Source organism: Vitis riparia, chromosome 10 (assembly GCF_004353265.1).
Source record: "Vitis riparia cultivar Riparia Gloire de Montpellier isolate 1030 chromosome 10, EGFV_Vit.rip_1.0, whole genome shotgun sequence".
Lineage (NCBI taxonomy): Eukaryota > Viridiplantae > Streptophyta > Magnoliopsida > Vitales > Vitaceae > Vitis > Vitis riparia.
Window position 1 is genome coordinate 19,750,265 of NC_048440.1, and position 19,231 is coordinate 19,769,495.

The 19,231-nt window shown below is 36.4% G+C and overlaps 2 protein-coding genes across 5 annotated transcripts; both read left to right on the top strand.

Annotated features, from left to right (window-relative positions):
* The first annotated feature begins 370 nt into the window (after positions 1-370).
* On the top strand, positions 371-7,849 carry LOC117924321 (uncharacterized protein At3g52155, chloroplastic). 2 transcript variants are annotated; one of them, XR_004652755.1, is made up of 6 exons: positions 371-676; positions 1,331-1,430; positions 1,550-1,729; positions 3,687-3,804; positions 6,820-7,054; positions 7,165-7,849. XR_004652755.1 is itself a non-coding variant. In XM_034842928.1 (5 exons), the coding sequence occupies exons 1-5, from the start codon at positions 394-396 to the stop codon at positions 7,231-7,233; spliced, it is 750 nt and encodes a 249-aa protein (XP_034698819.1). In that variant the 5' UTR covers positions 371-393; the 3' UTR covers positions 7,234-7,849. The 2 variants fall into 2 exon arrangements, 1 of the variants encoding a protein (XP_034698819.1); XM_034842928.1 differs by lacking the exon at positions 6,820-7,054.
* Positions 7,850-8,486: 637 nt separating this feature from the next.
* LOC117923500 lies at positions 8,487-18,785 on the top strand. Of its 3 annotated transcripts, none has more exons than XM_034841814.1 (14): positions 8,487-8,858; positions 9,024-9,630; positions 10,487-10,568; positions 10,701-10,804; positions 11,054-11,180; positions 11,258-11,352; positions 12,003-12,126; positions 13,328-13,408; positions 13,651-13,749; positions 13,849-14,034; positions 14,749-14,883; positions 14,991-15,047; positions 15,821-15,958; positions 18,257-18,785. In XM_034841814.1, exons 2-14 carry the CDS (start codon positions 9,590-9,592, stop codon positions 18,467-18,469), a joined length of 1,482 nt encoding a protein of 493 aa, XP_034697705.1. In that variant the 5' UTR covers positions 8,487-8,858; positions 9,024-9,589; the 3' UTR covers positions 18,470-18,785. The 3 variants fall into 3 exon arrangements, with proteins under 3 accessions (XP_034697705.1, XP_034697706.1, XP_034697708.1); XM_034841815.1 differs by having other exon boundaries at positions 9,044-9,630; XM_034841817.1 differs by lacking the exons at positions 8,487-8,858; positions 9,024-9,630; positions 10,487-10,568 and having other exon boundaries at positions 10,717-10,804; positions 10,977-11,180.
* Positions 18,786-19,231: the final 446 nt, after the last annotated feature.

Sequence of the window (19,231 nt, forward strand, 5' to 3'; positions counted from 1 at the left end):
ATCGTCCAAATCAACAATACAATTTTAATTCGATGCCTAATTTAATTTTTAAAACATTATTGAATCAAGATTAGAGATCCGATGATGATTGATCTAACCATTAACCATGAATTTATAACATTTTCGTGCAATGACCGATTCAATTTTTAAAAGATTGTTGAAACAAGGTTAGAGATCGGACAATGGAGGAGATTATGATGTGGCAATAATGTCTGAAGGGAGGCAGGTGACCATATTATAAAATCATTAATTGAGGTAAGCATAAACAAATTAAGGTTGTAAAAAAGGAAAAACAAAAGGAATATTTAAAATTTTTCATTTAAAAAAAAAAGGAAAAATTGAAAATGAGAGAAGGAGGGTTATCAGAAGAGGGTGCTCTGCCTCAAATTAAAGATGGGCGTTGGAATTCTTCAACTCAATTCAAAAAGCACTATGAATGCAGCACTGTGTAATATATACCCTATCTTCAAATTCTCCGAGACTCACTCCCAACCGTCTCGCTGCCCTAGTTCCTGGATCGCTGGCAGAAGCTCTAACCGGCTGCCAACTCCTCGATCTCTGGTAATTGAAACTGTGGAAGACCAAGTTGATGAGGAAACGCGGTCGGAGTCAGTTGCTCGTCGCCTCATTCTGCTTCGGCACGCGAAGAGTTCCTGGACGGATCGTTCGCTGCGAGGTATTTGGAACTGGAAACCCCAATTCTCTATTTTCCCATCCCTCTCTTCAGTTCATATTTCCCACTCGGCGTTCAAATGCAGGCTAGCGCTTCTTGGCTTGTTCTGGAGCCGTTCTAGATCCCAGGTCTATAATTTGCCATAGTTCCCGTGCTGTTCTATCATACTCCAATCGAATCGATGAATTTGTACGTTTAAATGCCGCACAAGACAAAACTGAAATATTTGATTTCGTATCCACTTTCAAAGGCCCGCTCTTGTGATATAAGCACTTAATTAAGCGTAGCCTTGATTTGGGGATTCCTGGAAATCACGGTCCAGAGAGTAAAAATTGAATGGCCATGATAGCTTTCCATGTTCAGAACGAGTGTGCGCTTTGGGGCTTGAGCAAATATCATGAACTTTGTCCATTTCATTATCTTGTTTATATGCATTAGTGCACTACAGCAGACTTACGATCTCAAATTGTTCTTATGAAAAGCGGGTTTCAAATTGCAAGTTTGCTTTGTTTGAAAATAGCTCACAAGCACCATGCCTCCATAGAAAAATAAATAAACAAATATATAAAAGAAATGAAATAAAATTCAGCAAAGTGACTATCACTTAGATTATCTTCAGGCTTTGTGATTACAGTCTCCTCTTTTTGTCTTACACAGATCATGATCGACCTCTGAGTAAAGCTGGACGAGCTGATGCCATCAATATTTCTCACAAGCTCCAACAGTTGGGTTGGATCCCGGAACTCATCCTATGCAGGTTAGAACTTTCTCAGAATAGTTGCTTAAGTTTGTATGAAAGAAATCCATAGAGCACAGCTTATGGGTACCCAATAATCAATTGCACATCATTGAATTTGAGATTTTCAACTGGTGCAGCGATGCGATGCGAACAAGGGAGACACTTAAAATTATGCAGGAGCAAGTGAGAGGCTTTTCAGAAGCTGAGGTACATTTTATTTCAAGCTTTTATTCCATTGCAGCAATGGATGGACAGACTGCTGAGCACCTTCAACAGGCTATCTGTAAATTTTCACGGGATGAGATTCTGACAGTTATGTGAGTGCTGCTAACTGTATCAGCTTCTCTGAAATTGTGTATGAGTGATGCTTATTTGTGTCTTTAGTGCACATTTTCATTCCCATGGAAAAGAAGTCTTTCAATTGGTTTGTACATGGCATTCAAAGTGAGTTCATTTTCTTTTCCATAGAATTTCTACAATGAATCTATATTCATGTCTATAGAAGACGCTTTTATGAGTTGATGCATGACATTGTTCCACATAAGAAGGTTAAGTTAACAATTTTTAATCTAGGAGGCCCAATAAGCTAATCCCAGACATTTGTTTGGTGAGTAGGTTTAGTGGGGAGTCACTTGATCACTTTCATTGTCCCAATACCTATTATATCAGAGATTTTCTCCTTAGCTGGTGTTAAATGCATGATACCAGGGATATCTCTGATAGATTTATAATATCCTCTCATGGTTTTGGTAGACAGAAGAATTTTTGTGTTGTGGAATTCTGCATCTTAGGTACTTTAGGTGTGATTTGTATGGAGTGGAATGCTAGTTCTTTTAAGGTTGCTTCCAACATTGATAGAATACAACAGAACTTCCTGTTGTTTGGGATTGAGGATGTCAATTTAGAGTTAACTTATCGGAGTAAAATGGAAATCATATGTATCGAGGTTCTGAAACTTGATTTGTTGATGCAGAGGAGATATCTCCACAATGTTGTAATGCTCTTTCTTATGGAGACCATGCTTTCCCAACCAGTATGCAACTGTGTAGCCAAGCAATGTACTTCTAGTTGAGAGTTTTTCATGAGTGATTTCTTGCCCCCTTAGTTTTGTCTCTCCACTCTGTGCAATGGTCTACTAGGCTGTTTGTGGGAGCTCCCTTTTTGTTTTTTACTTGGTTTACTGCTTTCTTTGGCCTTTCTTGGTTCTTGTTGGAGTTGTTTTCTCTTTTTGGTCAGATCTTTTGTATTTCCAAGGGATATCTTGATTCATCTCCTGAGGGAAATTTTAGATTTGTCTGGAAGTCTTTAGGTGGCTTATGGATAGGCTTCTAGTTCTTCAACCAAACATGGACTTTGAGCTACAAGAAGGGTGCAATGTTTGGATGTTCTTGCTGGAGACTGCTAGTCCTTTTGAGTTGACTTCTTGCTGCCTTTTTTACTTTTGTTGTTTTTCTTGCTTTTTTATCTTAGCTTCTTTGTTGCCTTGAAGGGCCCCTCATCCTTTATTGCTCTTCCTTTTCCTTTTTAATGCAAATTGTGTTTCTAATAAACAAAACTGTTGTGGTTTTAAACTTTTACCAACAGTCCTGGTGGTGGCTCCATTACTTTTACGGATCCATTCCAGAAATTGGATTGGTGCCCTGAAATGCAATGGAAGGCTGACAGAGTAATTTTTAACACACCATATTTGCAAGAGCAGAACACTAGGACCTATGAGGGGATGGAGCATTTGGTGTTTGGTGCAAGCCTTGAATGATATTTTTATTGGTTCCTTGTTTATGTGGTCCAGAGGTTGCTTGGAAGCTGATTGTTCCTCTCTATTTTGCTTTTATTGATCGTAAAGGATCCTGCTAACTTTTATGTTTTCTTTTTAGCCTTTTGGCACCCTTTGTATACTCCTGGTGTACTAGGGCTGTGCTCCTCTTTTTAATTGATGAATGTCAATGTATCCTCGTTGAAAAAAAAAAAAAAAAAACCAAATGTACATATCAAAGACAGAATAATTTGGACTAGTTTTTTTAGTTCAGTACCAAAATCTTCCTCAGAGACAGTTAGGATTCTAAAAGATGAGTTACGATGTGGTTCCCTTCCCAAAAGTTTTTCAATTTTATTATCTAGGTGTCATAATTTAAGTTGTTCTTTCTCACACAAAAAAGAACAGTAAATTATGCTTTGATATTTACAATGATTGGACCTAAAACATCTCACACTAGTTTATCATCATAGAAATGACTTAAAATAGAAGAGAATGTTGACCATCAGGTAATTACACAGGTGTATGGGACATAATAGAGGATGGGAAGAGGCTGCCTCAATGTTCTCAGGTGCTTCCATAGAACTGAAGACATGTAATGCTGCTTTGCTTGAAGCCACTGGAAAATCATGGGAAGAGGTTGGAAATCTTTCTTTTTTATGAATTTTCCCATTATAGTAATACTTTGCCAATTTCATCTATATTAAAATTAATGAAGTGTATACCCCATAACTTTCACAAGTCCATTCTATATCGCAATAATGAAGAAAATCCAAAAACAACAAAGCTATACATAACCAACGAGTTAGTATATTTGTTGGAAATTATATTACCATGTAATATTATACATTAAAATTTGAAACCCTTAAAGTTGTTCCATGATGTTATGCAGAAATTATATTTCACATAAAAGTTACATCCTCAAGAAAGAGTTTTTGGTCTGTTGCATAACTTAGTTGGCCATAAATCTTGAGGTTAAATTGTTTTTGCTATTATGTGTTTTAGACATGTTAAGATATTGTTAAGAATGATATGTGCTGATTGTAGTGAATTTTATGGTGAGTGCAAGTGGAATCAAGCTCTAGTGCAATGTTTCTACCGAATCTCTAAGAAGAAATGGGTAATGAACATACAAGAGTTTTGTCCCATTAGCCTCATAAATAGTGCACATAAAGTGGTTGTTGAGATTTTTCAAAGTAAATTAATGAATATTTTTAGAAAGCCATCTGATTCTCTTATAGTGTTTATTCAATATTGATAAGTTCTAGTTATCATTCTTATTGCTCCAAATGCATATATTCTAGAAGGAGGTGAACCTTGAGCTTTGGTTAGCAATTTGACATTGAAAATTGTTTCAGAATATAAGAATTAAGATGTCCTTCTTTACTTGCTACAACAGATAGGTTTTGGGATTAAATAGAGAGGCTGGCTCCAATGATGCATCTTCCCCCCATTGATCTCTATCCTAATCACTGGAGTGGTGGTTTGCTTCTTCATAAGCTTTTGTGGACTTCATGATTGTCATGGAATGAGTAAATTGATCAAGAGGATGAAAATTCTTAATTTTATTAAAGGTTTTCTTTTACTTCCCTCCTTTGGATGGCAAACAAGAAAACTCAGATCTTATATCACTAATTTGCAGATAGTGTTTTGTTTCATAAGGCATCACCTTTTTGGTCAAGGATTCCTGTATGTTTTAATCTCTTTGCAAACTTTTGGTTAAAAGATTATGTTTTAAGAAATCAATTGTTAAGTCATGGTTCAAGGAAAGAGACAAGAATTAGAACATTTTTTTTTGTAGGATTGCCAACATAGAGGGAATTGTATTAGCAAGCTTAAGGTAGACAGTGTATGGATGTCCAAAGATAATGAAATGAAACAAGGTCTAAGGCATGGTCTTTCTTTGAGTACTTGCCTCTTGACCATTGGGTTTGAAGGTTTGTCTTGAAAATGAGCCTCTTTTTTGGGGATATAGCTCTGGGTCTGGATGGATTTTCCATGTCTTTTGGTGATGAAAATTAGCTAACAGTCAAAGTGGATTTTCTTAGGAAGTTTTACATTTCTGGGTTCTTTGAGAGGCACCTTAATGCTATCTTTCTTGTTTCTGTCCCCAAGAAAGGCTAAGCAAAGGATTTTGGGGTTTTAAGCTTTTGGCCCAATGTCTTGCCAATAGACTTGCAAAGTTGTGGGGAAGGTAGGGCTGTAGACTCTAAATGCATTGTGTGGGTAGGAAAGTCCATGACACAATTCTTATTGTCCATGAAGCTTTTGACTCCATCTTGAAGAGTTTGAGGGAGGTACTAGAAAGCAAACTTGATATAAAGAAAGCCCAGGGGTGTGCTAGGAAAGATAAGTTTGGGCAGAAGTAGATTGAGCATTTGAACTTTCTATTTTTACTGTAAGCCTTTTGCTCTTAATGGGTGGTGAACTGACAGGTTTTTTCATAGTTATAGTGGCACATGGCAAAGTGAGTCTCCCATTATCTTTTTGTGTTGGCAATCAAATCTCCCATCATCTTTTTGTTCATATTCTGGGTTGATGCGTTGTTGTTGGGTTTTATGTTTTCTATTCTGTGTTTCTTAGTTATTGCTTATTTCAATTGAGAGTACTTTGTGTCATGGCATGGTAGTTCTATGGGAAAAAATTGGAAGAAAATTTGGAGGTTTGCCCCTCTGTGTATTTTTTGGTTTATTTGGAAGGAAAGGAACATGATTGTTTTTAAGAGTTTTTGAAAGGTTATAGCTTCATGTATTAAAGTTAAAAGATTGTTTCCTTCAAATCTTGGTTTTCCTGGTTTTGGATTCTTTAATGGAAAGGAGTTTGACTCTTTGTTGATCAGAAGGTTGGGGGGGCATTGTCTACTTTGTTTTTTCTTTTCTTTTATCTGAGGCTTACTTTACACATCCTAAGTGCCAAGGTTTTCCCCCATTTTGGCACTTTAATCTACTTACCTCTTCTAGCTATTAAAAACCATCAAATTTTTCAGAGTGGGAGGATGGATAACAATGAAGAGTTGGCTGATGATTCGGGGTTTAGTACTTCCCCTGTTTTTTAAGCCTTTTCTTAATTTGAAGTGATTAAAGCATTTTTAAAGACATCCAGGCCTCAAAAAATTTCCAAATAGGTATTGAATAGCTCTCAAAACATCCAAAACTCTCTATCATTTTTTGTTCATCATCAGGCTTCCCAGAAGTAATAATCAATCATTAGCTGCATCAAAATGGGGTGTCTAGACTGTGACACATGTGCAGGTCTGCCAGAGAATGCCATGTTCAACATGAAGATGGGCTTCTCAATGGACATGTCTCCACTACCTATGGTAGCATATACAAAATTGTAAGGTAGTGCCAATTAGATACAAATTTGAGTTGCATTTCTAGAGCCACATTTAGAAATCATTCTTCTAATGCTAACTGGTAGGTTGAAGAATAATGACAATAGACAAAGTTTTGAGGATGGAATTAATGGGAATTTGATTATGGACGATCTGTATTTTGTGTGAAAGAAAGATGGGATTCTTTTTGTTTACCATGTTAGATTAAACAATAATAACAGTGTGGTCCCTTGTTTAATATAGGGTGCTGGTAACAATAATTAGTAGCTTTGCATCACAAAGAGGATGATTAAACATTATTATTATTTTTTTTCTATCAGGATAGGGCCTGAAATTGAACTTTCATCGTTCCTCCTGCAATCAGAAAACAATAAAATGGAAGTCTATAGTTGGAAATGAAGTAGAATGGAAGTATGAGATAAAGAATTTGGTTGCTATAGGAATGAATTTTTAGGTGATACAGCCTACAGGAAGCAACCTCATGTGACAGATTTCTACTTATCAAAAAAAAAAAAAAGAACTTGTGACCAGATTTCTGAATCTAACTTATAGGAGGTAAAATTTACCATATTTACTTGCTTTTGATTGCTTTGTAGTGTTAACAAGACCAGGTTAAAAGTTCTATTTATTTTCCTGGAGCTCTAACAGTATGTGTTACATTGCAGGCATTTAATTTGGCAGGACTTGGTGGGTGGAAGCTTCATGGCATTGTGAAACCGAATACTAGCCAGTAACATTGCATTAAGTTTTGGATGCTAACCAAAAACAAGCAGCTCTTGTTTTTGGTTGCGATGTACGTTTGGCTCTGCTACTTGCTACTTGCTGACTTGTCCTTCTTTCCCCATCTTCCCAAAAACCTTGTCTAGGTAACATTAGAAAAGAAAAGATCATTTTCACAGTCCAAGCATTCCCTGAATAGGGGAATGGAAGCGTGATGGTTGGATAACTATCAATTCACCTCTGTCGGTAGCATTTTTCTGTTGCAAACTAGAGATATTAGTCAGGGCTTTGTGAGGTTGGCATGCTAGGGTTGAGGGGTTGTATCTTGGTATGCTTTGCACTGGATGAGTTTCATCATTTTTCAATTAACAGAGGACATTCCTGGTTTAGCCATCATCTGAAGAATGATGCAAGATTGTGTCAAAATTTGTTCTGCCTGTGGAAGAGATCATTACCTGAAATTATGCTCTTTGGGTAGGATTGCTGATTTGTTACAGTTGTTGACTATATCCATGGGATTGGTGAACCAATAATGCCTTCAGTGTAAAAATGTAATCTCATTTCTCACCGGAGTCCTATGTAAATATCATACTTCATATGGAAAGAGGACAATTTTCATTTGATCTGTCATGGAAACCCTAGTAAAGCATCCTGCATCGTTACCTTATTTTTCTGCATTATGGGCTCAATTCAAGTGCCAGGATAAGCCCCTCAAATGGGCTAAAAGCGCTTTCTAATGCTTGTAAGCATTTTAGCAAATATTTGAAAATCATTTTTTCAAAATCCAAAAAATCACTTCAAGTGATACCTAAACAATGTTGATAGATTACTCTTCAAGCATTACTGATAAAAATGGCCAAACAGGTTCTTAGTTTTTGTGAAACCACGTCCTAGTTTTTCTATTAATCCTATGTATAAAAAAGGGTGCCACTTGCACTTGAGATGATGTGAGTCTGACCCAGCTCACAACCTCATTCCATCGCCGTCAAAGCTTAATGGGGCACACCCACGCCCTCACATGACAAAACAGTAGCAGTACTACACCCACCCTGGTTGGCACTTTTTGAAAGGGCAGGTGCATTGGCCTTTTCCTAGAAGCGTAAGACAAAGGAAATCCAGAGACAACAGATGGTTTATGAAGACCCAGAATCGACCAAAACCCAGTAAAAGAGGTACTCTCTTAAACCCCTCTTGGTCCTGCAAGCTGGATGCCTTCTGCCTTCTGCATTAATTCTGTGCAGGCGAGGTGAATCCTCATGTTATAACTACTGCCAGGCTGTTGAACAGGAATAGAGTTGACAAGCGGCCAGGGGTTTGTTTGGCCAGCTTCAAGATACTATTTCTTAAGATTGAAATAATTCTTAAATTCTCTAAAAATATGGATTAAATCCTAAACTTTTCTACATAAATTTATTCAACTTTTACTTAACTACGTCATTAATAAAAACGATGCCTCGTAAAAAAGAAAAGAAAGAATAAAAAATATACCAGGGGAGAAAAAGGAAAAGAAAAAAACTTCGTGGGGTGAAGGCTTGGCTTTGACGAAAGGAAAAAGAAGCAGCAGCTCAGCTTAGCTTAGCTCAGCTCAGCTCAGTCCCCTCTGTCGCTGCTCCCAGCTTCTCTCTTCCATTTCTCTCCGGTAAGACGATAAGCTCCTATGTCTTTGGTTCTCTGCAAACCGCATTTTCTCTCAAGAAAGTTCTCCCCTTTTCTCGTTCTCTTTTGTAATGATCTCCTTTTTATTTTTTATTTTTTATATTTATTATTTATTATTTTTATTTTTCTCAAAAAGGAACCTTTGTAGTTGTCCTTGTTCTTTTGTAGTTTGAGATCTGAAAATTGGGTAGGACGAGGGGATTTGATGACGATGGTTTGATTTTCTTAACTGTGATTCCGAGCCTACATCAACTTTCCAGTGTGTGTTGGATCTGGGGATTGGAGAAAAATGTTTTCGCTGCGCTGAACGGAATTCTTCACATCTCTCTCTTTTGGTTGGTGTGATTGAATATTTATGCATAGGAAAAAAATTTGATGTTGACACATGGTTGAATATTATAGAATTTGTAATGCGAGCGCCTGTTCGGTCTCTCGGATTCTGGTGCAATTACAGTTGTTTCAGACGAGGAAATCTACATAAAAATGATGATAACGTTGAGATGCCTGTGTCTTTAAAAGCCTGTCGACTTTAATAATTCACTTGATGTTGCTTGACCGATTTCGTTCTGCTACTGCAAATGTATTCTTGGAGTTCATGAGGAGTTCTATTTATGAAATGGTGGGAATTTGAATTTGTGCTTCTCTCTGACTCCGCCTTAGTTGCATTCTTGTAAGTCGGAGTGCCTCTGAGGAGGGCCGTCCTCTTGAAAGAAGATGATTGAACAGTTCATCAATTTTGTGATTCGCCCCCCAAGGTATTTTTCTCTGGCTTTGTTCCCTACTAAGAAACTGCCCCCTTCCTTTCCTTCTGTTTTTTCTTTTTCCCTAGACAATTTTACTATGACAACACAAAAAGTTTCGTTCTGCTTATTTTGGTTTTGAATTGTTTAGATTTTTGCATGTCACTGCTTTCTGTTGACTGAATGCATGATTCATGTCCTTGAATGTTTCTTATCATATCCATGATGGCTTCCATTCATGAGGCTTGTATTTGCATGCTAGTGATATCTCTATTATTTATAATTCTGAAGCTTTCAATTGTATTGTCATTTATCTTCTGTCAAATCTGATAATTAGGGTTGACATTCATGTTTTATAGCAACCAAATTTGTCCTTTTGTGGTGCCGCAGTCATTGATCTTTATTCCATGAGCTTCGTTAGACTATGTTTCATTCTTGGAAAGAAAGTAGAGAAGAAAAATACAAAGAAGGCAATATATATATATATATATATATATAAAACATTATAAGATATTTCTCTTGTTTCGCTGTTCATTGAAACATCAAGGGAAAGAAAACTAAATTTTTGAGGAATGCGCTTTCCCTGAACATTCCCTACCTTATTTTTTGAAGGAAATGAGGAGGAAAATCTTTTAGAATTTTTTTCCCTCTTTTCCTAAGTATTTTTTTTACTTACATTTTCCTTAACATGTTTGTCCTTTCCTTAGCACTTTCCAGAGACAAGCATAGCCTTAGTGCATTTCAAAGTTTTCATTTTTGTTACCTTTAACATCATGCAATGCAGCCACTGTGGGCTCCTTCAAGTGTTACTCAAAATAATCTGATCTCTCCTTCAGCTATTTACATGCCATCTGCTTTGCTGAATATACAGGGCAGAGTATAATCCAGATCAGTATTTATGGGAAAAGGATTTCACTCTTGCAGGCAGAACATACAAACGACAGGATTTGGAGGCAAGTATGGACAACAGTTACCAAAACTTTACAGTTTGTTCTTGCCTTTACTAATTTACAACTAGTATTCAATGTTCATGCTCATAATGGTTTCTGGGCTTTCTAGATTAACCAATTGTTCAACATTTTCAGCTTACCAATGGTAGGGGTCATACGTTGCATTGTAGTCATTATGTGCCTTCACCTTTCCCAGAAGACACTCCTCTTCCCTGTGTTATATACTGCCATGGAAACAGGTTAGTCATGCTCTTTTGGGAAATTCTATTGCAGGAAAAATAATTCTTTGCTTGGCTTGTATGCTGCCATAAAATATGTATTTTTCTACATCATATATTTAATGTTGAAGTGACTTCTGTTAGCCTTTCTCTGGCTAAAATTATATGTCACTTGTTTTACTTCTCTCGCTAGAAATTTCAATCCTTTTGAAGAGTTCTTCGCATGAGAGAGTTCAGAATTGATTCATTTGGCTCTTGTGGACAATATAGTGGATGTAGGGCAGATGCGAATGAGGCTGCTGTAATTCTTCTCCCATCAAATATTACTGTTTTCACACTTGATTTTTCGGGCTCAGGCTTATCTGATGGTGATTATGTCAGCCTTGGTTGGCATGAGGTTTGTTCTTCTCTCTCTTTCTTAGGTTTATTTGAACTCTGGTGTCTGAAATTGATCTGTTTTCATCTGTATGTCAGAGGGATGACCTCAAAGTTGTGGTGTCTCATCTAAGAAGCAACAAGCAAATATCACGTATAGGTCTTTGGGGACGATCCATGGGTGCAGTTACTAGGTATTTTGGCTTGTTACTTCTCAACTTGTTCTTGTGTTTCTTTCTTGTATAGTTCTTTTTTCTTGGAATTTTGCATCTTTGAGAACTTTCTAATTTGCTTAGAAACTTGTGATGCCCAGTGTTGAAACTGCTTATTGGCTGGTGGTCCAAGACAGTTAAAAATCTTTTCTTGCCCTTTTTAGGAAATATTGTTAGATGGTTTAGGAATTGCGATTTCCAAATTGCTTCAAGAAAAAGAACACTTTGCAGAGGAGAATTTTGTGCTGCAGTTGAGAGAGTTGTGGTTTTAAACCACCTAAAAGAAAAAAACTAGTTGCTGTTTTAAACTCACATCACAAGATTCTTGAGATCTTCCTGTGTCTGTCAATTTCTTTTTTTTCTGTGTCACTTTATTTCTTCCCCTTGAAAGACATATAAGCCACCTTGTCCATCTATCAATGTTTGAATACTTCTGCAGACGCTAGTGAAACTGAAAAAAGTTATGTGCTTATGAATTATTGTGGACTGCTAAAATTAAGAATAAGAAAATTGAATTGACCCCCAGGTGATGCTTAAAGTTCTGTAAAGATAGTAGATGCTAAATATTTTTGTGGGATAAATTCAGGACTTCTGATGTAATTAACTATTAGCTTTTCTTAAATGTGGTGCAGTCTTCTTTATGGAGCAGAAGACCCCTCTATAGCGGGAATGGTGTTGGATAGTGCCTTTTCAAACTTATTTGATCTAATGATGGAACTTGTGGATGTATACAAAATCCGACTTCCTAAATTTACAGTATTGATCTCTCTCTCTTTCCCCTCTCTCTCTCTCTCACACACACAGAGTCACTCACATAGGCACTCTATTCCTTCAATGCTCTAAATGCATTCAATTACTAGAGCTGTTGTACATATTGTATTTTGTATTGTTATATGTGTTAATTGACTTGAGGTTACTAAATCTCTCTCTCTCTCTCTCTCTCTCTCTCTCTCTCTCTTTATCTATCTAAATGCATACATGCAAACACACTATTTCTTCAATTCTCTTAATGCATTTGGTTAATTATTCATATAATGTTGGCTTATTATTAGTTTTCATTTTTATACAAGGTTTCTCCATAAAAGTGTTTCCCCAATGTTATATTCTGATTCAACTTTTGGTTTATGGACTTAAATAGTTGCTTAATTATAGTTTTCCTATGACTTCCAAGAACTCCTTTAAGCTTGATGCAGCAAAAGTATGAAGATAGGATATAGAATCCCTTAGATTTTGATGATGTATCAAACTATTTTAGTTGTATAGTCATGCCTTTGCTGGCCCTTTTAAATCACTGGCTTCTCATATTAGTAGAGTCAATGCCTTTGACATACTAGATGCATTGTCCCTGTCCTTAAGCCATAAAGCACTTCACTTTTGTTCCCAAACAAACCTCTTTCATTTCTGCTATCTGTTGTTGTGGTTATGGTTGCAGTAGAAAGTGTTGTAGTTTTGTCTACTTATGTGTTTTCAGTACCTTGTTTGGATTCTATAGTTACACTTGGATGGGGCACATGCAATGGCTGTTCCATCAACATATCTTTGGCATTACTAATGTATTGCCATTGCAGTACAAAAAGGGATTATGATCCTTCATCTGGTGGTCCTATACTGTTTGAAGTGTGCAAAAGTATCATGATTTTGATTTTTGAACCATCAGGTGTCTATTCAATTTTTTTTGAATATTTTGGAAGCTTTTGGTAATGCTTCATAAAGATACTACAATTAGATAGGCGAATCTCATCTAACCAGGCAAATATGTTGTATCATCATTGGATCTTTCCCTGTGGATGGGAGCATGTGGTGAAGTGTTAACCTTTTTTTTTTTTGATAGGAAGTGTTTAACTTTTTTTGGCAAATACTTTTGAGCATATATTGTTAAACTTTGCACATATATAGGGATGATTGGAGTTTGACTGTTAACATTTTTAGTGAAACTTTTCCCCCTTCCTCGAATCAGGTTAAGATGGCAGTACAGTACATGCGACGAGTAATTCAAAAGAAGGCAAAGTTTGATATTATGGACCTTAATTGCTTGCAGGTTTGTTTATGTTTATGATGTTGAGATTGATAATTTTGACCTTTGTAAGCAGCCTGGGTCTAATTTCCTTGTATCCATCAAAATAATGTTTTCATCTGTAACTAGAATTTTGATTGAGAACTTGTAGTTAATTAAATATGTATTTTCTTATAGTTAATTTGAATGCAGTGATCTGTTCATTTCCTTTTCCTGCACAATGCATCAACATAGCACTATACTTTAATGTTTTGTAACACTTGCAGGTTGCACCTAAAACATTTATTCCTGCTCTATTTGGCCATGCTATTGAGGACAAATTCATTCAACCCCACCACTCTGACATCATTTTCAAGTCCTATTCGGTATTATGTCATTCTGGAGGGCTTGTGGTTAGATTTTAAAGCAAGGCATTGCAATTGGCCTCTTTATGAAATTTTTACCATATTGTTTATCATGTGCAGGGAGATAAGAATATTATAAAGTTTGATGGTGATCACAACTCTTCTCGACCACAGTTTTATTATGATTCAGTTTCCATCTTCTTCTACAATGTTCTACATCCTCCTCAAGTTTCTTCTGTTTATCCGAGTAAGCTTGACAAATATTATGATTTAGGAGACCTGAAGATTGGTGCTGGTATGGATGAGGTGATTTTGATTTCAGAGCATTAGCTGTGTAAATTCAATTGTTGGCTTCAATAATTCATTACTCCATCATATGCTTTGTGAAATGCTTGAGGAGAGTCCTTTCGTTCTTATGCTTTAAAACTTTCTGCCAAATTTTGGACCAATGAGCTCTAGCTCAGTTGGTATCTTGGTTGTTCTGAAAGATCTCAGAGGAAGAGCTCAGGAGTTTGGGTCAGCTGTATGGATCTTTTTTCTCTGGGGTTGGGGTTGGGCAATGGCGTGAAGAATATATGGTATACCAGAGCTGCATATCATCTGTACAAGTTTCTCTGCAATAACAAAGATGGTTAAAAAGCCACCATGATTATCCAATAATGATGTCAGGGTCATAGTACCCCAACAAGAGGCATCAAATGATCATTCCATGATGCAACCGTCCAAAATTTAGAAAATCCATTAATTATCTATGACTTCCTGATTCTGATTTGATGATGACAAGGTGTCAATATGTTCTACCCTTAGTCATTCCTTATTGTGGTTGCTTGTCAATGCTTATGAAAGCTTTAGGTTATTTTAGAATGACCACTTATGAGATAATTTGGGGTTGGCAATAGAATCCTATTCTGCTACTTGAGGCTGATGCAATAATAGTATGCCCTGTATAAGATTTTATCTTCCTACTATTCCTATGTTTCTGTCATATTGAGATGAATTCTATGTTCTTTTTGTTTTTAGAGAGTGTTATATGAGATAATTGCCGGTCTTCGCACTGCTGGGACTGATGCTGCAAGCTCATCATCTGCTCCTCCTAGCATCTCAAGCACAAAATTCGTAGGAGAATTTCTTTCTGAAATTGCACCAGTCACTAGTGTATATGATCTTTCTTTCTGGTTTTAGTTGGATTTCTCTTCCCATTATGTTTATGCATTTATGATTTCCCTTTTCTTTTTATTTATTTATTTATATTTTAAATACAGGTTTCCATGCTCAATGAAGAAATTAGCATTAATGGTGATGATCCATTACACTTTCAGGTGATCTTATTTGCTGCTATCCATGAGATCTGATATAGGAAGTTTCTAGATCTATGATTAAATAGCAGTCTTTTAATCCAATAGAGGGTAGTGTGACATGTGTTTTGTTTCTAAAGGGAATCAACCACATTGTTTGTGTTGTCCTTAGGGTGATATATTTGTGTAGTGTAACTGCATAAAAGGGAGATACCAACGCATTTTTCATTTTGCCATCTGGGCGATATTTTTGCCTGTGTATGAGACAGGGAAAGATAAAATGCATTGTTCATGTTATCAGCCAGGTGATGTTTTGTGTCTATCGTATGTGTGAGAGAGAGATAAATTCATTGTTCATGTGTCTTTCAAGTGATGTTTGTGTGTGTGTAGAGAGAAAGATCAATGCATTTTTCATGTTGTCACACAGGTGATGTTAGGGTATATGCATAAGATATATGCACTGTTCATGTTGTCATCAAGGTGATGTTTGTGTTTGTGTATGAGAGAGAGGAGGGGGATCATGCTTTAATCCATGCACCTTTGTGTGGGGGGAGTGAATTAGTAAGAGAGAGGAAGAGAGGAAGAGAGAGAGAGAGAGGGTGGGGGGACTATGGTTGGAGTTGAATTTTAGACTACTTTGACCATTTCACTTAAATGGGTTCACTGGATGCGGTGGATGGGGGTTGAGGCCATGGAAACAATACATGACCCATTGTTGGAATTAAACTTTAGAGTGCTTTTTTACCATTTCACTTAAATGGGGGGTTCACTTGAGTTTTTCAATTGTGATTTCCCAGGATAAGCCAAATGGTCAGAATGATGAATGTTGCTCATATACAAGCTCAAATAGAGAGAGTTGGGGAAGATGCTCATCTTTAGGAGGCAGTGATGAAGAAACTTCTGCTGATTGTGCTGCTGCTAACAATAGCCATCAGGTCTCTCTCTCACACACATGTTCATAAAGTTTTCTAAATAAATTCTTGTTGATCATTCATATCTCGTTTATATATATAAGCTTTGGGTTGGGTCTGCCTTACAGGTAGATCAATTATAATCTCCTCTAAGCATTACTTCTTTTGTCACCAATGCACATCAGTTCTCATGATATTTTTGCTACAAAGTTAAAACTAAAATAGTGTCTGTCTATGCTACTTGATTGGGATTTGAATGCATTTTTGTTTTCAAATTAAGCTTCTCAATGAGCTTTTGTGATTCTATATTTGAACTATTATATGTAAAATCTCCCTTGATAAGAAACATGGGTATGGAAGATACTAGTATGTCGCCAATCGTGCTCTTTGGTTGCCTTTGGGATAGTCACCAGTAGTTCTATTAAAAAATTTTAGCCTTTAATCTTGGTTGCATAAATTGTTTCCCTCAAGTAATTTGTATTTTGAAGTCAAGAATTTTACTGTAACACTAAGGTTGATATAGGATACATTAGGATGGCTGCTCTAATAAAGAGAAGATAGAGAAGAAGAGGTGGGAAAACCTTACAGCCTCACTAAACCTTTTAAGAGATTCATCTAGAAAACTAAACAATAGAATTAAGTTTTTAGAAATTGGAAAGCTTGAAAGTATAGAAACTTATTCAAATAAGAAATTTCTAAAGAAAAATTTTAAATTCTAAGTAGGAATCAAATAATTAATTATTACTAAATTTGACTCTAAATAACCTAATATGAGAAATTATTGTAATACCTTTGAGGATTTCTTTATTTCCTTTTCTTTCTCTCTTGAGTAAACCCTGAAGGCTCATCCTCATCAAGGTATACTGTGTTTTTGAGAAAGAGAATATACAAACAAAATGAAAAAATCAGTGTTGTAGAGGAACTATGTATTTTCACTGTACCCTACACCACCTGGTAGAACCCCATGTATTTTCACTGTACCCCACACTACCTAAATACCAGGAAGGCTAGCAGTGAAGTAATCCTTGAGTGAGATGGGTCCAATCTTATAGCCTACATCACTTAAATACACGAGGCTTGAACTGAGAACCTCAGGCTCATGTCCAGAGGACACCACTGTTCAGCTACACCACAGGCTTTGTTTTGGTTCTTGAGGAATTTTTTAATGTTCATATTTATTTATTCTCTCTTTTTAGAGAGAGTGGTGGTAACAAGGACAACAGAGGAGGGTTTTAGAGAGAGAGAGTAAATTTAATTTTGCTGAAAGAGAGCAACAATGTTGAATCTTTAGGTTTAATATTCTTTTGTTTTAGAGAGATATGAGTTTAGTTTTGTGAGAAAGAAAACTTAGAGAGAACCTGAGTTTAAAGGGAAACCATATGCCTACCATTTTTTGTTTTGCGAGAGCTTCCTTAAGCAACCTGGGGCTTTAAAATTAATAAGCTAATGAAATTAGGTGTGTCTGAGCGTGAGTGTGAGAGAGAGCGGGAAAAGGCATAAAACTAATAAATTAATGATATTCACACAGAGAGAATAAAGCTGGAAAGCTAATAATATATTGGGAGCAATAGAGCAGAAAAGCATAAAATTGATGAAGAGAGCCTAAAACTTATGTGTGTGTGTGAGAGAGAGAGAGAAGACTCAAACATCACTTCAAGTAGTCAAATTTTTGGCATGACTACAAGAAGAATAAAACAATTAGTGAATAAAGACTAAACCATCTGAATGCATGTGATGTGATTGTTTTCTATCAACTAGTTCAAACAGAGGGGTATCAGCGACAACAGGAAAAGCAAAGTGGTGGTGTTTCTTTTTATGCAAAGGCTGAGTGCATAATGAGTTTTGTACTTGGACAAACCATCTGAATGCATGTGATGTGATTGTTTCCATCAATACTTTAAATGGATGACAGGAAAAGCAAAATGGTGACTTTTCTTTTATGCATTTTAAGATTCGAAGGCTTGGTCCAGAATGAGTTATAGTCAGGAATGAAAGAGTTTGTTAAGGTAGAGCAATAGACCTTGGTTCAAGTTTTGCTTAGGCTTGAACATGAAATATTCTGTTATGTTATCTTGTTACAAAAAAATGAACAATAATCACAATATCAATAGGATTAATTATCTCCAGAATGAAAGGTACGACAATGTTTGTATTAGTATGTGGGATCCTGCCATTCTGTGTTTACCACTTTGATTTAATGTGCTCAAATAATTTGCCTTTGAATGGTATTCTGTGCTGCAGTTAATTCATCTGCATCATATGTATACTCAAATATTTTTATCTTTCTTGATAAGAATTTTTTATCCTTTTATTTGATTCTAGATGACTCTAAAGGCACTTGCAACGCCTCTTAGAAGCACACAACAAAAACCGTCAGATCCACCAGAGGAAAAGAAGAAGAAGAAGAAGACAAAACCACCAACAGCTCCTAAGAAGCCTAAACGCGAGAAATTTGAAAAACTGGAGGCCCTTAGCCAACGGCTGCGTCTTTGCATTCTAAAGCGTGTTAATCATAGGAGACATCATTCTTCATGAATGCTTTCATACAACAGAATGGTCTTTGTAACTGTAGTTGTTTCTTTCACTTTTACTACCCTTCCTTGCATCCTGTATGTTTTCTTCCCAACAGACATGGGCTCTGATCTGATTAGTGGGTGCCATTTAGTTTGGAGATTCTCCTAATTTGCTTCATGTAGATTGAATGAATTTAAACCTTCAGTGACACTACACCTATCTTTGTATAGCATGAAAGGTGTTAATTTGCTTTCTGTAAATTGTATGAATTGTAAGCTTAACTTGCTTGGCATGAAAAGGCGGTGGTTGATGAATGAATATGGATTTTAAGGTTTAAGAATGGTTTCATCATGATTCCCATTGTTCATTGTTGATTCCTGGGGCGATTAATTGTGTCAAGTGATTGAATTGGCAACAACAAACTACAGCAACTCTGATTATTATTTTGGTTCTGGTCTGAAAACTACAGGCAGCCTGTGGCAGTAAATTAAATGGGAAAGGTCCTTTCCCAATTGTATAATCATGGCCATAGATGCATATAGCCATCACCAAAATGCACTTCAATTCTGAGTTTCAAATCTCTGAGTCCCATCTCCCATCCTTTTCAACCGACTACTGCTGCTGGTAACCCTTTGTAATGTTGCAGAAGCCCATCTTTTGTCATCAAATTGGAAATGTTTTGATCCGATTCTCTTTTTATACGAAAGTCGAGTTATATTTGCTCTTAAAACTGTACAGTAAGTTAATGTTTAGATTATTTCAACATGCTCTCTCTAGCAACTT